Genomic DNA, 23,172 nt, shown 5'->3' on the forward strand with positions numbered 1-23,172 from the left:
ACACAACACATTAAAGTCAAAGTGATAACGAGTCGGAATTCTGCTACTTTAATGTCATTAGCTAATGTACTAGCTTCACAACGTGTTGAGAACAGAACACGATCAGTCACGGGTCAGGGAGTGCAATAACTTTTGAGTGTCAAACAATTCCGTCATAAATCGGGTCAAATGTAACGGAAAAACAGCAAGTTATACCAAATCATGTGCAATAGTGACTGTTTGATGTTATGGAGAGATTGAAGTGAGATAATGTTTGTAATTAGTGATTACTAGACTTGTGTAATAGTGACAATGTCCGGAGCGAACAAGGTACCGCCCGATGGAGGTTACGGATGGGTGATCACATTAGCATATGCTCTAAACAATGTAAGTACTTGGAAAAACAATTACCTATATAAAACACTACAATGCTCTTTTCTGGACATTGGCAGTAATGGTTGTCGCTTCTCTATGACCACCGGTTGCCATACAACCATAAATTTGATGTTGAAGTTGCTCTTTTCTGTACAAATTCCAAATTCCAAATACAGTAGCTGTGTAGACCTATTGAGTAACATATTCCAGAAAACTTTAATGTGTCGATTTTATGTTGAGTTTTCACAATCAATGTATACCAGTCTTCTTCGCAACTCACAAGAAATTATGGTAGTGATTCTTTAGGGACCAGTTTCTAAGCAAAATTGAGCCTGTCGACATACCTACGTCAGGAGTGCAATAAAAGTAAATTTTGTAAATCTTTATTCAAACAATTTATGCAAATAATCTCTTAGCTATTTGTCGTATTTTAATACATAGTATATTTAAGCGAACTCCACCCCCATAGACCAACCGAGGAATTGGTTTAAATAGGTTTTTATCGTAACAATATTTTTGAAAAATAAACATTTTACTTACTTCAACAATAAGTAATATACTTATTTCAGAGGAATCTAGCCAGCTTGTATAATTTTCTAGCAACATGTTTTTCAACAGATCATTTACAGTTCAACTGATGTTTCTTGTTATGGGACTGAAGTAGATTAATAAAAATATTATGTCTGCTACTCGCGACTAGTTATCGATATCTTGGATTTACAACAATGATACATTTACAACAGCGACAGTGGCGTACCAATCATCGTGCTTTCGATAGAAATTAAATACAGAACAAATAGTTAAACGCTCTTTTATACACATGTTCATACAAGCCACTGTTTAACTTGTGGTGTCTGTGTAAATTGTTCAAATAAAATGACACAATAGAGAAATGAGGCTAGATAAGTTTTAGAAATTATGACGCAAACATCACAATTAGGTACAAAAGATTTTCTAGAAAATGTAAGGGTGAATACAGATGCATTGCAAGTGCAGTCCTTTGTTTTGTTCTCAAGTATGATACTATTGCATATTAACACCATCCAAACTGATGTTTGGTTAGCTGATGCTAAGGCGGTGAGACAAATTACGCTACCCTTCTGCATTTAAACTGCAAATTTGCGATGTCGTGCAATAGAAATGCAACTCTTCTAAGCACTCTTTATACTTTACAAAAATTAGAATTCCTTAAAAGCATTTATTTTGCTAGGTTACCAATTTAAGCAACATCATTCACTTACCATCAGGTAAGATAATGCGTCAATCGCAACCCTACTTTTTTGTAATAATAAAACCTTTCGTTCGTGAGCTTATATTCAATGTGTTTTTAGGTAGTAGTTCTCCCCCTGATTGCCGGTTTTGGGCTGGTCTTCCAAGAAGCTTTCTCTGACACGGGCTTGTCGGCGACCCAGGGAACACTCATCATCACACTGAACCATGGCATCGGGATGTTACTCTCGTTCTTCAGTGGACCTGTGCTCAGGAGGTTCAGCTATAGGAAGGTGGCCGTTACTGGAGCCTTGCTCATCGCAATCGGCCTCATAATAACGGCATTTGCATCCAATTTCTGGTTGTTTATATTGTCTTACAGTATTATTAATTGTAAGTAACTATCAACAAATACCACATCCAGAAGAACAAAATCAGAATAGAAATCAGAAAGTATTTTGTGTTACCAGACGCGATTTGCAAATATTTTGGCATTTCCGACTTTGTTTTTTTGGATATGCAAAATATTGTTATTGTTACCCCTCGGAACTGTTTTATGATACTTACTTGGTATACTTTCAGCAATGGGTATCGCTGCAGTGATGGCAGCATTCGCATTAGCAATAAACTCATTCTTCAAAGAGAAAAGAGCAAGGGCAATAGGGGCAGCAATGTCTCTGACAGGACTGGGAGCGATCTTGATGCCTCTTCTTATGAGTGCATTAATGAGTGCGTACGGCTGGAGATACGCCGTCCTTATTCTAGGAGCAATTTGCCTACATTCCTTAGTAGGAGCGTGTTTACTTAGACCAGCGAAATGGTACTTAAAAGAACCTGTAGTTGAACAAGAGTTAGAACCCTTGAATAAGGATGTGGAATTAATCAATGGAAGTGTCACCACTTCATCTAAAGCAAATGGTTAGTATATAGCATTCTAAGAAGGTTTCTAGTTTATTTGTAAAAGTATAAGAACATGCATAACAAATAATTTATATAAATAGTCTCTACCATGTTACCAAACCTATAAAAATATACTTAACCGCAAAATATAAAACTTTTCAGGAATATCATCTCTACCACGTCTCGAAGAATCTATAGAGAATGGTATACCGGCTCCGAAGAGTATATCCATGAGATCACTCTCGAGCTCTGCAAGTCTCGAAACCAGAAACGCCATATCGCACCCTGACATTCGCAGGAAGTCCCCAGAACCGCCTCTATCAGAGTCTCGATACAAATGGTGGGAATCTCAGGAAATTAATCTTGGCAGCTCAATCAATATATTCAACGAACCTGAACTCAAAAAGAAAGAAAAGGAAATCACCCACAAAGAAAAAGATGAAAATGAAAACAAGACGTTATTCCAAAAATTCGTAGCTTTCTTTGATCTGACTCTTTTGACCGACCCTATATTCGTGAATATTCTCGTTGGTCTATCCTTAGCTTCGTGTGTCGAAACTAACTTCTCTCTTCTACTTCCTATAATCCTAAACGACATGATGAAGTTCCAAACTGAAGATATTGCGAAGATAATGGCTGTGATAGGATTTTCGGACACATTGTTTAGATTTGTGTCACCTTTTATTGGAGAATGGTGCAATAAACCTCCAAGAGTTATGTATTTGATAAGTTTGCTACTTGTCATCTTTACCAGGACGAGTAAGTATCATTATTTGTTAAGTGCTGCGTGAAAGTGAACTACAAAGATATTTCTCTAGTGAGCCAATTCCAATTGTCCCTTTGTCCTTTATCAGAATTACACTTGAATGTATCATTTTAAATTCGTTTATTGCTTAACAATGTCGGTCAGTCGACTCTTTGTGTTACTGATCCATAAAGTCGTTGACCTTTGTAATCGTCTGCTAATGCTTGGTTTTCTGACCTCTGCTTGTTTGTTTGACTTTCTTACAATGTAAACAGGTTTAATGTGAAAACTATAGTCTAATTCACTCTTTTACTATGCTTTCACTCAGTAAGATAACAACTATTTACTTTTTCCGTCTGAGCGTGTTGTCAGTGATTTTATCAGTGATAACAGAAAAACGTAATGTAGGTATACCTTACGAATTTCCAGTATTTATGAACACTATAATATTCATTAAATTAATTTGCTCTAGACATGGTCTGATAAAGAAAGAAGCGCGTAGAATGTTTATGTCACATAACACAGGGTCGTGCAAAATACATAATTTGTTTTGCATAACCTGTTATTGAGTACCTATCGAGTTAGCGTATCATATTTATATTATATATTGATCTTAAATCAAACAATAATTATATCAACTGCACTACTTGTTTATTTATTAGTTAGTAGGTTATTACTGTTGTATTAGTTACACCTACTTCATCTTATCATGTGGGTTGTGAGGTGAAATACCAACCTCATCAACCCCGGTGTCAGGGTTATTATTGAGCCGCCAAAGGCCCCTGATATGACTCGTGTAACGACTACATACTTACATCAGCAAGTAGTAACCGGGACCAACGGTTTAACGTGCCTTCCGAAGCACATATTATCTTACTTTCGGACAATCAGGTGACTAACCTAACCTAATTCTGCTATTAGGGACGACGAGTTTAAGACGCATCTGTACCTGTGCTCTGTAGGTACTTATCTGTCTAACCATAGGTACATAATTAATGTACCTACATAAATAAACTCCCAATCCCATCGTGGAAACAGACACTGTCTTTTCTATGTCTGTTTATTTTTCTTGACATGCTTCTCATCAGAAGTCCGAAGTCTAGACAGACCGCGTAAAGGATGGCGTGACGACCTTAATAATGCTTAGAGATTCGACGGAGATCAAATCAAATCAAATATAATTTATTGCACACAACATACAAAACTTTACACAAATGGATGATACAGTACAATCTGCCGGCCTTATTGCTAAGCAACAATTTCTTCCAGGCAGCCAGTGGAAAAGAAACATTTATTACAATATAATTATAAAATACTAACATAAAAAAAACAATTAAAAACAACAAAAATAAAATTAAAAAAAAAAACAATAAATAAATAAAGAATAAAATAAAATATAAATACATACATATACCTATTTATATCAGACGTATATATTATAATTATATATGACATTACATAAAGATCGGAGATCGTGCAAAGTTGAGAGGAAAAATCTGAGGGGGGCCTTTGTCCAGCTGTGGGATCGAATAAGTTAGATAAGATGCTTCACGTCCCCTTCCGGCCCTGCAATCAATCAATAATTCTTGATGCTAGATGCCAAGCGCGATGAATTGAAAGCCCGACCACCTACGGCGATCAATTATACTTTAAATGGTGTGCTCACATGCCCGCTATGTGCGAGGATCTTTTCCAACAAGATTGGCTATAAGCCACATGCGACCACATGAACGTCGGAGTTAAAGCAGTCGCCGTAGCCGAAATCGCCTGGATCACGTCATCAATTCTTTATTGTACAAAAATATATGCTCAATACAATGTACAAACGGATAAAAACAGATGTTTGTTACCTGGAACTATGCCGCCCAAATTGTACTGTATTCATGTGTTATGTCTGATTGTTGAAATTTAGTTCTGAGCAATAAAGTATATTTGATTTGATTTGATTTTATAAAATAATCACAATAGGCGGTTTTATTCCTGAATAGCAGGCCCTTCCTCCTCCATCGTGCTGTAATTCTACTTTCCTTCATCCACTGGACTTATGATCTGTATCTTTCGTACATGTGTGTAAAACTTGTTTTGTATGTTGTGTGCAATAAAGTACATTTGTATTTGTACTTACAGTTATGTACTTATAGATATGTACTTACAGTTATGTACTTACAGATATGTACTTACAGATATGTACTTACAGATATGTACTTACAGATATGTACTTACAGATATGTACTTACTTGTGTATTCCAGTGATGCTGTTCACCTCGTCATTCGTGGGCATGCTGCTTGTGGCTCTCGCGCTGGGCATCACGAAAGGCGTGCGGACAGTATACATGAACATTGTAATACCCAACCATGTGCCCTTGGAGCGACTGCCCTTCGCTTCCGGGATTCAAATGTTCTTCAACGGAATCATCATTATTACTATTGGGTCTTTGCTAGGTAAGATTGCTTTTTTACTTTATTATTTATAAGTGTTTTTGCCTCGAATGGTAGGTTACTTGGTCGGATTACTAGCTAGAACTAATTAAATCCATCCATATTAACTATGTAAGTAAGTAATGCAAAGACTTCAAAAATGTTCTAATTTTGACATAAAATACATTTAATTATCATCAAAAAATCGAAACACTTCCCAAGTTTATGTTAAAGAAAGATTACCAGAAAAATATTAAATACTAAAAAGTTAATGTCATTTTACCCAGGTATTACTGTTCCAAATTCAAATTTAAAATCTAATTAAATAGTTGGTTTGGTTAACAATAATCGGAAGTCAGTTTCGAGTTTTTTGATGAGAAGTATTATAGTATCGACAGAAAGTGGCTGCCCAAAGTAATTGAATTTAATTTTATAATACACACTTAATAAAATAAACAAGAACTGATTCTCATCTTTACGTATAGGTTGCTACACCTACTTCCTCAGTTAAAATTCTTAAAGATTCCATCAAGTGTTTAAAGATTGAACGAAGGGAAAGATCTGCCCTTATGTTCCATGGGTCCAGCTGGGATGATGTTCAAAGGATTACGGAGCGCGGACTAAGCCAAGTCACAACGTGGCTTGAAGACAATCTACTGTCGCTTAACACAGGCAAAACTAAATTTCTATGCTTTAGTAAAACAAAAGCTGGTGAGCAGCCAGACAACTTTAGCATCAAAATCCATACATATCCCTGCAATCGCAATCAAAACCTAACGGTAATAACCTGTAGCTGCTGTGCATTGGATCGTGTCAATGTAACTAAATATCTGGGTGTTATGATTGACGATAAACTGAAGTGGGACCATCATCTGGCTTTAATGGCGGGTAGGATTAGGAAACTTATATTTGTATTCAAGAATTTAAGACAAGTAGCTGACGAATCGCTATTATTACGAGTTTATAAAGCCTTAGGTGAATGCTTATTAAATTATTGTATTAACGCCTGGGGGGCAGCATCCTCAACATACTTAATACAGCTTGAAAGAGCGCAACGCGCTGTTCTCAAAGTTCTTATGCTCTTACCAAAACGTCACCCTACAGATTTGGTTTATCGCAGAACTAAGGTGCTTACAGTGAGGAAGCTATTTGTCTACCAGTGTGTTCGAAGGTACCATCGCATAGATGTGCCACCCCTGCTGCCTTCCAACAAAAGAGTCTTTCTTTGCCCGATACCTACCTTTAAGTCCGCATTCGCACGTAGGTTCTATAAGTCTATGGCACCCAGGCTGTACAATATTATTAATAAAAAACTTAACATTGTAACTTCTAGTAATCACAACCTCAAAAATATTTTGCGAAACTATCTCTTGGAAGTCAACACTGAAAAGGTGGAGAACTTTCTTCTACCAGTATGTTAGATGGTATCTCAAACTCTTTTTTTTTTTCTAGTTCTAAGGAATTTTCTCCCACAATTTTGGTTCCTATAATACACACACACACACGCACACACAAACACACACACACACACACACACACATCTTTGTTTGTTGTATCTTTATTTTATTTTATTTATCTTTTTTTTTTCCTTTTTCATTTTAATTACCATAGTTATTAAGTAAAAAGTATATTATTGTACCTCAAATAATAATGAAGTATGTCAGTTTGGGAAGACACTGGCTCCTGAAATACAGTTATACTAGTTTAGGAGCCAGGGCCTTATTTATAATTGTTACTTGTTTGTTGTACTGAATAAACTTTCTTTCTTTCTTTCTTTCTTTCTAACGAGTCAAACTCAAAAATGACATAAAAAGGTACCTAATCATAAAACATTTTATCGAACATCAATTTGTATTTCCGGTTGGCTGAGCAACAAATCACATAATTAAGTATAACGTGTCTTCTAATTAAATACCTACATCGTTTATCTAATCGAACAGTTGATCACGGCCTTGGAGTAGCATAAAATAAAGCACAATGCACACAGAACTGGAAAAGCGGGACGGATTGGGTTGAATCTGTGCCTGGAAAGTACTTTATGTCTGTCACTCGGTTTATCTATGTGCCAATGTTTATCTAAATCGTTTTAGGCGTGAAAATAAAACGTAACAGACGGGCAAACAGATAAGAGTCACTTTCGAATTAAGCCATCGATATATGAATTAGATAGTTTGCATTGTTTTTACGTACAGAATGCATTCTGTACGTAAAAACAATCTCGACACCCTGAGCCGCTCACAACCATGTTGCTGCCTTGCCGTCCAGTCGCGACGGCTAGATAGGTGGCCCATCCAGTGAGTGGCGAGTCACCACCTGCTCATTGTATCTCTATTATTAACATTGGTCGAACAGACGCCATAGTCCCCGGAGCTCCAGTATCCCGGTCCACTAACCCCCAACCCAATAGCCCAGTTCCCTTTATTCCCATAATCTGCAATAATCCTACACGAACCGGGGATTGTCTTTGGGTGCACTCCCATAGTGCATACAGAGATAATCGCCGGTTGGTGTCACACAACATTTAGATTAAATTGTCTTAAGGGGCCTCTACGTGTTGGCTTCGGCCCCACGCACGCCTTTCAAAAGTCCGGGACTCCATAAGCCCGAGATATGGAAACGACATACAAATAATAATAATAATTCATAGACATCTAGTAGAATTTTTAATACTTCATAATAACTCGTACAGTTATGAGCAATATCATGTACCCACTTTATCACACTCTGTCACACTATCATATTTGACATTTAATGAGACTTACGGTTTAATTTGTCAACAATGTTAATGTGACATGGTTTCAAAGTGTATCATATTAGTGCTCGTGACCGTAAGATTTGCAATCTTATTAACTTATTACTTACTCTCTTTAAGATAAGACTTATCTTTTGATAAATGTTTTCAGGTCGACTGCGTGAGGCATCAGGCTCATACCAAATTCCCATTATAGTGCTCAACGTCGTTACCATGGTAACCGTCGTCCTATGGTGCACTGAGTTCATGTACTTCAGAATGAAGAATAGAAACGTTGCAGAAAATACTGGAAATGTTTAAAGAAGACGATTTTATCGTCTTATTATAATAATGACTTTATACTTGTGATCAGTATGTGATAATTAATGTGGAGCAAGGATTAGTTTTCATATTTGTTCAATTTAAAATTAATGTATGAAATTAGTGCCAATGAAACGAATATAGATTTAATTATGAAGAAATTGTGACCAAATACCGATCCAAAGAAAAATTTTGACCTGTTCGCCATGAAATTATATTATAAGTATACTTACTCCATTAAATATAGCTTGCTTAATTAGACCGCCGATAGCTTGTGTTCTTTCTAACATAGTGGACAATTGTTAAGGACGAATAGGCTGATCCCTTGTCGTCTTAAGGTTCATGGTATCCATCTTAGGACTTCACTTGTTAGGCTTAACGGCGTCCGTGATCCAGTGGTTGAGCGTTGTGCTCACGATACGGAGGTCCCGGGTTCGAATCCCGGTGGGGACAAATCACAAAAATCAGTTTCTGATCCCTAGTTTGGTTAGGACATTACAGGCTGATCACCTGATTGGCCAAAAGTAAGATGACCCGTTCTTCGGAAGGCACAGTACCTAAGCCGTTGGTCCCGGTTACGACTTACTGATATGTAAGTACGTAGTCGTTACATGAATCATGTGAGGGGCCTATGGCGGGTCAATAATAACCCTGACATCAGGGTTGATGAGGTTGGTGATTCGCCTCACGACCCACACGATAGAAGAAGAAGATGGTTGGTAATCTACCTCACAACCCACACGATAGAAGGACTTGTGGCTTTGCTCACCCTCTGGATCTAGGGCGTGAGTTTATGTATGTACGTAATTGACAACAGGACAGACGAAAGAGACAGGTCAGGAAAATGTTCTGACAGCTGTCATATTAATCAAACTATATTTATGGAAGCATAGTAAACTGTTAAAGTCGGGTAAAGTTTAGACAATTCCACTTTATTTACAAATCTGGGTCATATTTACAATGTATAAAGATATTATATAACTTATTTGTAAATACAAGTCTGAGGCTTATTACATTGCAGATACAAAGCTAATCTTAAATTATATAGGTAAAACTTAATTAGGTAAAGTAAATTGTGTACAAATTGTTAAGGCATTTGGCAAATAAACAAATATTTCGAAGTCCTACTTTGGTTCACTTCTGTGGTCAAATTAAAAAGAACACTTTTAATGTGATTTGGTATTCTTTCTAATTTGCTCGATACGTTAATTACTCACTAAGCAAAATATAATTAGTTAAATACAAGTCTCACGTAATAGCAGTACGTAAGTCGTTCACATTTAGTCCTTCACACATTTCACATTTTTCAGTTTTTCCTACACATTTTTGTCCTTTCACTTTGAATGCAATAATTTTATTTCACTTTTCACTTTGAACTTTTTGTTCTCGTATAAAAAAGATTAACTCACTTTATGTCCTTTCGTCTTCAAGAGGTTCTGCAGTCGTTGTAGTGGTTGTATCCTGAAAGAATTTAAAAATATATCAGATATTTGAAATCTATAAAAAAATTACAGTAAGTTGTGAAGGTTTAATTTCTTCAATATCACTTTGAAGTTAAATATAATTTTCATTCACATTTTTTTATTTACACATGAGCAAATACACACTGGGTTCTATTTCTAGATTATTATTTATCTTTGAACCAGTCAACTACCTACCCAATTGTGCGTTACTTTTGGTACACGTGAATTAATTAAAATATTATTATGCTGTTGCGTACTTATTTACATTGAAATTGGTACTGACACTAGCAGACACCTCTTAGTGTTATTCTGAGTTATATCTGTAATTTTCTTATGCTCAGAAAAAGAAAGTGATGGATAATTGACAGGCTAAAAAAATATGGAACGCACGTCACTTTTAGGCAGACATCTTTTAACAACCTTTTCAAATTTTAACTTTGACTTATAAGCCAACAGAATTAAGTTACATTCCACTTCAGCGAGAGGCTTATTTGATTAGTCCGAGCTATTGTTACGTTCTCTCTTTTATTTGAAAATAATCAATTGTCAATCATCCTGTCCATTTCTTTTCCGGCGGATAAATAGGAGATATCTAGGAGAAAATTAGGAGATGTCTCCTGTAAACAGCACCAATGAGTAGAAGTATTATTGATGAGTATTATTGATATTTATAAGTGAATAATTAGCAAGTATTAGTGTTAGATTAGAACCTCTTCCGTGTTAGGTACAGAGCTCTCTTCAATGCCACTGCTGTTAGTAGTAGTAGTCGGTTCAGCACCTCCAGGAAGCGATGTGCTGTTGTTCGCCTGCTGGTTCTCCAAGTCGTTTACTGAAACAAATTCAAAGTCAGTCAAATGCTTCTTTAAAGATCATGTAGCTTCTATACCGAACTAGGATCGACTAAAAAACAAAACGCGTTCACCTGTATCTTCCCAGGCGTTTCTTCAAAACGAAAAAAGGGATTACTTATGTTCTTTCATAAAATTACATTCATAGACGATGGGCTGATGTTTGGTTATATTCATCTCAGAACTAGTCTCCGATTATTTGTAACCTTGTAATTAAGATTACTCAAAACTAATGTGAAAAAAGTAACAATAAAATACTCACTACTCTGGTGCCAGTTCTTGGAGAAACCGTACGATGAATCAGATTTCAACGATTCCACCTTCCCGCTACTGGTGAACCCGAAAGACGGTCGGTTTGAAAATCTCGGAGATTTAAACGGCAAATCATCAGATGCCGCGACATCGTTGTCCGCATTGGTTCTCTTCGACTCGAATGGTTCTGCATCGTACCAGTCATTAGGCTTATCGGTAACCGTAGTCGCCTCTTTCCATGGTTTTGCAGTGACTACATAGATTTTCTCCTTTGTTAAGGGCGATATTGAAGTTTGTATCGCACCCCATGGTGCTGGTGTGGTTGTTGTACTTCTAAAAGACGATGCGGCTGTGTAAATATGAGGCTTTTTACCATCATCTCCGTCTTCATTCTTTGCACTATTGTGCTTTGCCTTCGTTCTCTCTATAGTGTTATACTCTTTGCGTGGTTTCGTATAATTCTTGTTATTATTATTGTCAGTCACAGAATGTTGTACACTACTCGAACCTTCATGGTCATAAAATTCATAGTTATAATTCGTTGCAGCTGTTACATAGTTTGTAAAGGGACTTAAAGTTGTGAAATATTCGTCAGGTATCTGTTTGGCATATTTCGCGCTTGTACGAGTTTTTTGAGGAGTCTTATAACGTTTGGAATACTCCTGTTCTGTCCAATCATCAATAGTATGTTGAAGTTTGATAATGTCAAAAGGTGGTTCTTTTACGTCATAAAGATCATTTAGGATAGCATGAGTATTTAATCTGTCCGAGTCGTATTGCTCAGTAACAGTTGAACCTGTTTCTTCTGTAGGATTTATAGTACTGTAGCTCTCTGTAACAGTACTGAAATAAGGACTTTCTGTATTAGGTGGTACCTTTCGTGCTTGATACTCATCCTCGGGGGTAGGTGTCCAATGATCTGGTATACTATTTTCAAAATCATAGTTGTCTCCTTCTCCTTGTTGCCCTGTAGTGTAAGGTACAATAATCTGGACTATCTTTGGCTTAGTGTTATCTTCCTTTAGTATGGGAGGAGGTAATAGACCGTCACTGTAGTCATTTCTGCTTTCATCCCAAGCACTTGTAAGAGTTGGTATTTGCGGTGCTAATGTCGTTGGAGAGTCATCATACATTTCATAATCTTTGACAGTTCCGGGAGTTGAGATTGCAAATACAAAATCTCCATGATCTTTGTGTGGAGCGCTGGGTTTGAGATACAAAAGCGGTGAATCTATATTTTGTAAGTTGCTTTCAGTACGATACTTATCTACATCTTCGTCTTTGACTCCACTCAAATCGGCAAAGTTATTTTTATGATTAGAAGGCATCTTCTGATTAATCTTCTTAAGGTCTAATGGTAAGTTCGAGTCGTAGAGGTCGTTTCCAAATTCAACACCAGTTGATTCGAAACTAACATCTTGATTGGATTTTGTTGCTTCTACATGATCTTCTGAAGCTTGAGAAGATATGTCACGAATTTCGTCAACGATATACTCATTTGGTATATTTCGATAGGTTTTACTTTGATTTAAGTTCTTTAATGCATCAATATCTATTAATGTTGTTTTGCCAACAGTCGGAGGATAATCAACAGAATGGGTAAATTCTGCCAAAGGTACACTCTGTTCAATGTTTACATTATTCGAGTTCTGTTGCATTGAATTAATTCCCTGCACAAAGTGTTTAGCAAATGGATGTGCTGTTATTGGTCTGAATGGCCGTGCGTTGAAAATAGGTGGCAGCGGTGACACACTTAAGTTTGGTAAAGCAACTGGCTGTAATGTATGAATATTTCTTCCTCGATTTAAAGTGAAAGGAGCAGGATTTGCTAGCGCTAGAGATACGTTTGATGTTGATGGATTTTTACTATCATTCGGTAGCACTTCTGTCTTTATTTTTGTTGACTCAGCGGCTGTTGCCGACACCGGGAATGGAATATTATTTAATGCATACGTGTTGGTAATAGGTTCTCCATACGAATTTCTGAATCCTGTTGGTTGTGTAACCTTTGGCAACTGCAATTCATTCGATGGTCTGATCTCATTGAATGCAATCCCGTCACTCTGATGAGGTAAGTCATTATTTATAGTTGAAGGCTCAAAGTTTGAATGTACTGGTTCAAAAGTAGTCGTTATGGGACGAAAATTTTCATAAGTTGGCGAAGGCGTTCCAAACGTTGATGTAGGAGTGCCATATGTTGAGCTGGGTACACCGTACGTTGAACTGGGTACACCATATGTTGAACTGGGTACACCATATGTTGAACTGGGTACACCATACGTTGAACTAGGTGTACCATAAGATGAACTTGGTTGTCCAGCTGACGTAGCAGGTACGCCATATGATGAACTAGGTTGGCTTATAGATGAACTAGGCACCCCATATGTTGTACTCGGCTGACCAACAGAAGTGCTCGGCACCCCATATGATGAACTCGGTATTGAAAATGAGCTGGAGTCGATAGAATGTGTAGAACTCGGTGGATTGGGCGAAGGAATTGCAAGTGTATGAGTTGGACTAGGAGGTCCATATGTCGAAATTGGTCCTCCAAAAGAGCTACCACCGCTAAATTGCGGCGGTGGTCCGTACACAGCATGAGGCACTCCAGGTGTCAATTGAGGTAATTTGTGATCTTGGGACAGGAATGGCTGCGGACGAAATTGGACTACATTTGGTGCATATGCCGTAGGACTGGGTGGCCCATAGGTTGGGGCCAAATTTTGCTGTACATTTTTAGCTCCTAATCCATATCTTAATACTGGTATCCATGGCACTAAATTGCAGGGATTGCAATCTTTCTTCACTGGTGCTATACTGTTACTATAAACTGGCGGAGAATCGTAGCTGTTCTGCTGCGACGAAAAAAGCCACCCTGAGACTTTTTGGAATAAGGACGGTGAAGGAGTGGTTGTAAATGGTTGAGGAGGAGGGACGAAATTGAAATTGTATTGTTTGTAGAAGGGAGCTGGGAATTTGAAGTCACTAGAGGGTGGAATAGGCGGAGGGGGCGGGGGTGGCGGGGGTTGGTAGACGTATCCGGTGTCTACGTTCTGCCGCTGAGACCGCGACGCTCCTCCGTGGAATGGCACAGGAACTATTTTAGATAATGGCGGGGGCGGAGGTTTTAGTAGCTCCCCGAATTGTGACGTCACTTTTCCGTTGTTATGATTGTATCCTATTGTAGATTCGCTTCTACACCTTGCGATGACAGCGACGAGCAGAACCCGGAATATCTGGAAAGAAAAAAGAAACATACTTTATACTAGATGTATAATTTTCTCAATATGTATGTACACGTTGATTAACAAGAACAAGTTAAGAGCTCATTTCATAATTAGTTAGAAAATATAGTGAAACACGCCGTGACATATCGAAGGCATTGTAGTCGCTTCCCACGAGCAACGATTCTTTGCACTTTTCTCTTTTCTCATAATACACGGCCGATGGTCGCGATCGGAAGAGCCACTTTTTGAATCTAATTACCTCTATAAATTTGCTTTGGGATTTCTTGCAGGCGCCGGTAGACTGCCAAGCAATTGTCTCGTGGAAAAGTTTATTTCCATAATAAACCGTCAAAATTGGTGAGAGATGGAAGACAATGTGGTCGGCACTCGGTTAGAAAGACAAATAATGGGTGAAAATTTGAAATAGATAAGTAGATATTTAAATTTAATACTGGATTAACATAGCAACATAAATAGGTCCCACTGCGGAGCACAAGTGTGCTAAGAGCTATCTGTGGTAGCTTGTAATTAGCCTTTATTTATTATCAAGGTTTTGATTGTGTAAATAATGCTGTAAGCTCCCCGAATAAAATAAAATAAAATAAAAAAAAAAGAAGGTCACATCGAAGCAATTCATCTAAAAAAGCAATATTTCAATTTGAAATTTGCGCATATAAAAGTAAGTGCGCATTGCAAACAAATGTGAAGTAGCAATATTACTTTTTTACATGAATTGCTGAGATGTGGCCTTTTTAACCCACCAAACCTTAATAATGTAAATACTGAATTGAACGACGTAATTATACTTTATTTATAATAATTCAATTCAAAAGTCTGGGTAAGGGTTACTGAAGGGCAATAATTTTCCTAGTTTCTCCTTATTTAAATTAGTTCCTGGTAGCAATTATCATAACGTCGACAGCGCTTCCCGTTTGAGAAATGCAATTCAACAGGTAAACTATCTAGTAGGTTTCAATTTCGATTACTTAGTGTAACCATATTATTATTGGCAATAGTTAAATTACAATTTAGAAGTGCAAACACGCATGAGTTTGCATCAACACCGACCCAAGAAGCCATATTCTATTCAATGTACGTACCTCCGCGCCCGAATTTCGAAACTTGTGTACATTGGTGCATACCTTAGTATTGAACGAATCATTTAAATAAATACGTGCAAAAAAGTGAAAATGTCTCATCCGGTAATTATTTTCAAGTCACGCAAAGACGAAATTGCTATTACGATAGTCAAAACAAGATCCCAATTGTTTCGAGACATCTTCCGTCTTCTGCAAAAGGCGTAACTGTTTCATCTTTCTTTTCTTTAATAATTTTTAAGAAACACACACAGGAGGATTCGGGCATAAAACAAAAACAAAATAATGACGTAAAGATGTATCTATAATTCTCAAAAGATTTATTGCTGGTTACGTTCGCCCATGCGTTTTGCAGGGATCGATAACAAACTCAATTGTTTCCAATTTACAAGTTTTTAATTATTTTAAACTTCGAACTTCCTCGAAGAGAGGAAGAAACGTAATTTTTACCTTTTAATAATTTAATTCTATGACCCGTCTCTGCATAAATTGAGCTTTTAGAAAAGCTATAACGAAATCAACTCGATTACGTTACATGACGCATTCGATGCTATTTCTGCACACCACAACAAAACTTGAAACAGTAATAATAAAGTAGTAAGAAGTCCGTTCTTTGTCCAAAGGTCACGATGTGGTTAAGTTCATCGGCCGGCAGTTCGCACGCTCTTCTTCACTTTTACTTAATTGCAATACAAAACGCAATGCTTCTTACTATGACATAAGGTACAACAAACTATTTTCTCATGACGAAAATATTCGAAAGTGAAACTGGGTGAGCTTCGTTGGTAGTAACGTGAACACATCTGATAAGGTTAATGGTCAACGTAGCTCATTGCGTTCTCCAAAGTCATTTATTAACTTTAATTTCATCTAGTGCGGCAAAGAACAATGGAGCAGTATCAGCTAAATGGACTCTTCAAGTAACAGTATGCAATTATAAGGAAATCTTCAAGTTTATTATTATGTCCAACTCTATTAGACTGTGGCGTACCCACTGGTGTGCCGTTCCAGGGAATCTTCCCAAAGTGGAATTCGCAATTATTCGCATTGTAAAAACTCTTTAATAGTAAGGACACTGGCTGGTTTTCTTTTTCAAATTGTTCTTTCTTGTACTCTGATCTAATTTGCCTAAAGGTTAGGTACCGTTCCCAAAGTGGGCACATCACAGGTACCTACTATCTATACGGCGCGGCCATAACGTTCTGAGTTACCCTAGAAAACACGCTGTGTGGAATAAAGTTTTACATTAAAATAATCACCAAATAATTAAAACAATATGAATCCAACTATGTAAATAGGTGATTACCTCGAATAATAATAAATTGTTTATTTTCAAAAGATGTACAGCTTACTTAACATACACATTTACAATTTTACATGGTTTTACATTGTTTCTAAAATATAATAAAACATCGTATCCTAAGCTAAGTTCTTACTTGAGACTTGTGTTATAGGATACGAAGATTCTCCGTTACATGGGTAGGTGATACAACCGCCAATATACATGGGTTTTAAGTATTACTTGTGTGGAATGCCGTGCAGCGTGAGTGCGCGCTGCTGCACTGCCGTGTACATAAATGTGTGAATCAATCTAGAGAAGGTTAAAAAGATCACATTGAAGCAATTCATTCAAAAAGCAATATTGCAATTTGACATTTACGCATATAAGAGTTAAGTGCGCAATGTCTTTAAATGTCAAATAGCAATTTTGCTTTTTAAGGGAATTGCTTCAAATTGCCAATACAATAGTTAAAAACAAACATGAAAATCTATATAAGGACATTTTGTTTCTACGTGGCTTATTTTATAGGTTAGTATTTTTTATTGGCTGTTCCAATGATGACTTGGGTTTTAAAATCAAATACTTAATTCGCAAGGGCTTAGCTAGAAACACTTGTTGGTAATTTCCGTAATTCGATATCATAAACATAAATCGCTTTATGAGACGTGCTCCGGCACGGCGAAAAAGCTTTCAAGCTCGAAACAAGCGGGCCAGCCCTTTCACCCTTTGAATCATCAGATATGGGATTTACCTTCCAGCGACCTTCGTCATAACGCGATGCAATTCATATCATGTTGAAACAATTGACGAAACAGATGCGATCCAGATGTCCTGGGTTCGAATCCCTTTGTGATCCCTTCTTTGATTAGGACATTGCAGGCTGATCACCCGATTCTCCGAAAACAAGAGGATCCGTGCTTCGGAGAGCACGTTAAATAATTAGTCCCAGCTGCTATTTACTTAGTCGTTCATGAGTCATTTCACGGGCTTTGGCAGCTCAATAGTAACTTACTCTGTCATCTGAGTTGATAAAGTCAAGAGAAAAGAGAAGAAATAATTGTCGATTTGAATATAGGGTAACTCGGCAAAATGCGGGTATGTACCTACTTAGTACATTTGACTACCCCAATTGGGAAAGTACTCGTAAATTTGTAGTAAGTATTTAATTATTATTTAATTGAGATGACATTCTAGAGATATAATACTGTTTACAAAATGTCAAGACGAGTCTGTAGCATCGTACTTGGAGCCTGTGATCCAATACTGGCAACCTTACCCTAATATCGCAGATCAATGGGATATCGAATCGCGCTGTTTAAAGACCTTTAAAGGTTATGGTATTAGTATAGTATCACAGAAATAACACCGGGCCGCATCCAATTTCTCTTGCAATAATTTTGCTCGATCTCTTAACCTCTTTCGATTGTTGAATGTGCCTGGACTCTTAGAAATGCTAAATGAATATTACAATAAATAGAAAATGTTTTGTATTTTCATCCGTAGTCTCAATGGTCATTTGTGAAAATACCTAGTAGTGATTTTTGTGATATGTCCCCACCGGGATTCGAACCCGGGACCTTCAGATCGTGAGCCCAACGCTCAAACGACTGGACCATGGAGGCCGCTAATTAGTTGGTTTGAGAGTTGCCGTTCTACACGTATAACTTATTAAGCTTGACGCACAAAAAGCCACCGCGAGTGTTGCTTTGCTTAGAAACTAACCAGTATCAGCTGACTCACCTCGACACGACTGTGTCTAATTGAAAGTGAACCTGCCACTTGTGTTACCGAACCTTACGTAAAACTTGTTAAAACAAACTTAATAATTGCGGTATAATAACTAGTTTGGTAATATTATAACTTGTCACAATAACAATGGACAGACAGACAATAAAGCTGCTTTTATTTTGTTGGTATTGAGCGGTCATAGCGGTCGTGACTCCAATCTGTGTGCCTCAATGTCCACAGTCGTGATCTAAGCTTCAAATGTTTGATCATTACTCCTCTTTTTGTTTTCTTCTTGACGAGGTTTTTGTTGCATTCGAAGCTTTCTATTTTATTTCACGAGCGGGAACTTTGAAAGGAAATTCGATTTTTGAATAAGTAATTCGTCAGTATTGTTTGTAGAAAGTGATGGACAGTAGCCGGAGATTGGAATTTTTTGAAATGAAACATTATTATGTCGGAAGGTTGGGCACTAATATTAGTAGCTAACTATAGAGGTGGGTCTGGCTGATCAGACTTCGTATCACAAATATCTGCAAGATATTTTCATCAGCTAATACTTTTACCATTATGGTTCTGAAAGAATCTTCTATCGTGTGGGTTGTGAGGTGAATTACCAACCTCATCAACCCTGGTGTCAGGGTTACTATTGAGCCGCCAAAGGCCCAATAGACTACGTACTTACATCAGTAAGTAGTAAACGGGACCAACGGCTTAACGTGCCTTCCGAAGCACGGATCGTCTTACTTTCGGACAATCAGGTGATCAGCCTGTAATGTCCTAACCAAACTAGGGACCGCAAAGTAATTTTTGTGATATGTCCCCACCGGGAATAGAACCCAGGACTTCCGGATCGTAAGCCCAACGCTTAACCACTGGACCACGGAGGCCGTTCTGAAAGAACGATAGTACAAAACACATAACCTTCCCTTTTGCTTCGCCGCAGTGGGATAAAAAAAGGCTGCAGCAACCACGATTTGCCTAGATGGAGCTTCAAATAATTCTCTCACAGTCATTAAATTAAACATACTATACCTAACACTTTATAACCGATCTCAAAGTAACGCCCATAACGATAATCTCCTAATAGTTTATTTGTTTCTCTAATGTCCGCATGTACCTAACATGTTATATTCACAGCAATAAAAGTTAACCTTATGCTAATGTGATAGGCACAATAGCAGGGTCATTCGAGAGTGAAAGTTTGAATCGTGTGTATTACAATAAACACATTGTGCTTTGTAACAATTGACATGTCAAGGGATGGCCCCTACGTGTATCTGAATGTCTTTAGCAAATAATACTTTCCTCATGAATATGAATAGGAATTGTCTTCTACTGGACATGTCATGTTAGAGATACCATAGGACGGGCCGGTAACACCTACAAATGACTAATGTTATTGCAGTAAAGTTTCTTATTACATAAAGTAGATGCGACGTTACATTACATGGACAGATTTTGACATAGAGAGGGTGTCTCATCTTTATGTTTTTAACCTGACAATAGGCTAGTTTCCAACTAGTCTAAACACGAAATTAATATGGAATTTGTACGAAAAAGTACATTGTGACATCATAGAAAACGTGATAAAATCTTTGCCTTTTTATTATGTTTTTCTTGATTAAAACTCATCATCATCATCAGCTCATTAACGTCCCCACTGCTGGGGCACGGGCCTTCCCTATGGATGGATAGGAAGATCGGGTCTTAAACCATCACGCGGGCCGAGTGCGGATTGATGGTTATTAACCACTGCTAATGCAGCCGGGACCGACGGCTTAACGTGCCATCCGAAGCACGGAGGAGCTCGAGATGAAAACTTTTTTTTTGTGGTCACCCATCCTATGACCGGCCTTTGCGAAAACAATCGCAGACCGAGCGCGTTTACCGCTGCGCCGCCGAGCTCCTCAATACTAGCTCCTTAAAACTCATAAATAAGTTAAATAGAAAAGAAAATGTTTTTCGTTAGTTTTACATCTGTCTTTATTTAGTAGTCATAATTTTATAATTTATCTTGAACCTAGTACCCGACCCAATTGTCTCTGTTTTACGTAAGGAAGACAAACCCAAGAACATGCGTTCATCTACCAGACTTTATGAAAACAATTGACAAACCAACAAGTAAGCTCGGGATGTTACTATACAAACTGGTACTTTATAAACTGAATACTACAGCCTAAGGCCAGGCGCGCACTACGAGTTTTCGCCGCGCGGCAGAAAAAAAGCAGCGGCATAATGTCGCACTGTATAATAACTGTACCAAACAGTTTTAAATTGTATTACGCGCACTTGACGGCAAAGCCACCGCAGGTCAACCCACGTAGAGGCGATACCAGGGATTTCGGGGGAGAGATTTTTTGATAACGATCGAGTTTACGGCGCGGTGTTTTCATTATAGGGTAGTTTCCAACTAGTCAAGTCAGTTACTTTTTATTAAACGTCACACGCCACGAAGTGACTGTGGAATTTGTATGAAAAAGCAACCGGTGACGTCATAGAACAACGTGATCAAATGCCGCACTTATTATTATATTTTTCATTATTAAAATTCGTAAGAGAAGAAGGGAAGAGAGGAAGGGGTAGACCTAGGAGAACATTTATGAAACAAATAAAAGAGAAGGTGCATGTCGTGTCGTATGAGGAGGTGAAGGATTTGGCGGGAAGAAGAGAGGAATGGCGATTACTCGGCGATAAGGAGAGAGAGAAAATTCATAAATAAGTTAAATAAAAAATTGATAACGTTTTTGGTCACCTTTAGATCTGTCTTTATTGACTAATAAAAATTTCATAATTTATCTTTGACCTAGGTTTTAGTTCCGCCTCTGTTTACACTGAGCTTAAAACGAGAACCTTAGAATTTCAAACATATACCTATTCTTTTTTATATATCTTTTTGTTAAATGGTGTACATATTACCAAAAAATTATAAATAAAAGATGGACTTATCTCTAGGAAAGATCTCTTCCAACCAACCCTAATCTCAAAAGTTTAATCGAAATTAATTTCAGATTGAGGAAGTTCTGTCGAAATTATACAAATTTCACCGCGCGGACGTCGATAGAGGCGTGACTGGCCGTGCATCTTAGTAAACAGCTTCGGCTTAAAACAGGCCAATGGCATCGTAAACCTGGCCTGAACCAGAGATGGCGGGATAAGGCCCGTCGCCGTAAGGCCAAAGGGCTGACCCCAAGAGCTATGTGGTCTCTAATTACATATAAAAGTTGTAAGAGTGATAAAGCGTCTTTACCCATAATCTGCTTGCCTAATAGTGAGTTTCACAATGCACTATTTAAGTGACCCTTCAAAAGTCCGAACAATGGTAAAAAAAAACTAGCTTACATATTAATTAGGTGGTTTAATATATCACCAACCTAAGTATGTGAATTGATGTGTGAATTTGGAGCACCCTGTTTACTATCTTGTTTACTTGTTTGCTGCTTGCCAGTTTCTCGGAATCGCCCGCTCATACGTAGGTATGATGCGCCTCACTTGTGGCGAATTACCTATTCTACCGGTTCTTTCGTCCATGTATGCGTTTGGCGTTTGACATGTGTACTTTATTTGTTGAATAGTGTAATTAATTAGTGGTATACTTCTGAAGTACAAACTGTAACAATAGCGGAATATTGCATTGATACAAACCTGCAAGGTTTATCAATGCGATTCAATTGTATCATTATGTAAAATGTTTTCAACAATAAATAAATTTAAAAAAAAAACCTATAGCTTCTCAATAATATTACGTAAGCACATGTGTCTGAAAAACTGCTCGTCCACATGAACCACATTGAAGTGGACAGAGCAGTTAAACGCTGTCGCTGCGTTCGGTCCGTCCAAGATTCCGTTCGTGGATTATAGAATTATGACAGTAACGGAAACTTTGAGGGATAAATACGATTCTGAGTTAATATCAAGTGGAATTTTCTGTCGCAAAAGTATGGAACTGAAAATAATTTTAAAAAACTTAAAATTTTCATGAACAGGAAATTTCAATTGATATCAACTCAGAATCGTACTTATCCCTCAAAGTTTTCGTTACTGTCATAACTCCATAATCCACGAACGGAATCTTGGACCCATAAATCAGAAAAACAGAAATCACAATCGTGATGAATACTCAGGAGACGATTCGGCTCATGATATGAGTTAATATCAAGTAGAATTTTCCATCTGTATTTATTATAAATTAATTAAAAATATAGGTAATGTATTTTGCGACGAAAAATACGACTTGATATTAACTCAGAATCAAGAGCCAAATCATCCACCTCAGTATTCGGTACAGTGTCACTAACACCCTGTATTAATATGCCTAACACTGACTCTCACTTTGACCTGTTCTTTAGCAGCGTATGTAAAAACCTTGCTGAGCCTAATTTAATTTCTAACCGAAACTGGGTATACACGGTAGCTTTGAAATTAAATAAATATCTAAGTACTCTATAAAATTGCGGCTGTCTGTGTGGGTAAGTCTTGTTGTAATAATAATTGCTCCTGATCAGAACTGAGGTGTCTCCATCGGTTGTGTTTCTGCCTATAACCTAACTAGTCTAGGACATGCCTGGAATTCATGGTATTTACCAAAAGATAAATATAAGTA

The 23,172-nt window shown here is 37.5% G+C and overlaps 2 protein-coding genes across 2 annotated transcripts in view; one reads left to right on the forward strand and one right to left on the reverse strand.

Annotated features, from left to right (window-relative positions):
* The first annotated feature begins 3 nt into the window (after positions 1-3).
* LOC126366176 (monocarboxylate transporter 9-like) lies at positions 4-9,802 on the forward strand. Its single transcript, XM_050009137.1, has 6 exons — positions 4-366; positions 1,686-1,956; positions 2,146-2,481; positions 2,626-3,222; positions 5,459-5,650; positions 8,530-9,802. Exons 1-6 carry the CDS (start codon positions 292-294, stop codon positions 8,676-8,678), a joined length of 1,620 nt encoding a protein of 539 aa, XP_049865094.1. The 5' UTR covers positions 4-291; the 3' UTR covers positions 8,679-9,802.
* Positions 9,803-9,917: 115 nt separating this feature from the next.
* The window catches only part of LOC126366460 (uncharacterized), a 37,420-nt gene continuing 24,165 nt past the window's right edge, over positions 9,918-23,172 (reverse strand). The window contains exons 2-5 of the mRNA XM_050009568.1: positions 13,634-14,474; positions 11,252-13,561; positions 10,852-10,970; positions 9,918-10,139 (exon numbers count right to left, since the gene is read on the reverse strand). Coding sequence (XP_049865525.1) covers positions 10,089-10,139; positions 10,852-10,970; positions 11,252-13,561; positions 13,634-14,474 — 3,321 coding nt within the window. The 3' untranslated portion in view covers positions 9,918-10,088. The remainder of the gene's footprint in view (positions 10,140-10,851; positions 10,971-11,251; positions 13,562-13,633; positions 14,475-23,172) is intronic.

This window comes from Pectinophora gossypiella, chromosome 4, assembly GCF_024362695.1.
Source record: "Pectinophora gossypiella chromosome 4, ilPecGoss1.1, whole genome shotgun sequence".
Taxonomy (NCBI): Eukaryota; Metazoa; Arthropoda; class Insecta; order Lepidoptera; family Gelechiidae; genus Pectinophora; species Pectinophora gossypiella.

What these genes read in the sequence shown, in the direction of transcription:
- LOC126366176 (XM_050009137.1), top strand. Translation starts at nt 292, where the DNA reads ATGTCCGGAGCGAACAAGGTACCGCCCGATGGAGGTTACGGATGGGTG. An exon ending in GTCTTACAGTATTATTAATT is followed by an intron (nt 1,957 to 2,145) that starts GTAAGTAACTAT and finishes GTATACTTTCAG; the next exon opens with CAATGGGTATCGCTGCAGTG. An exon ending in TGTCATCTTTACCAGGACGA is followed by an intron (nt 3,223 to 5,458) that starts GTAAGTATCATT and finishes TGTGTATTCCAG; the next exon opens with TGATGCTGTTCACCTCGTCA.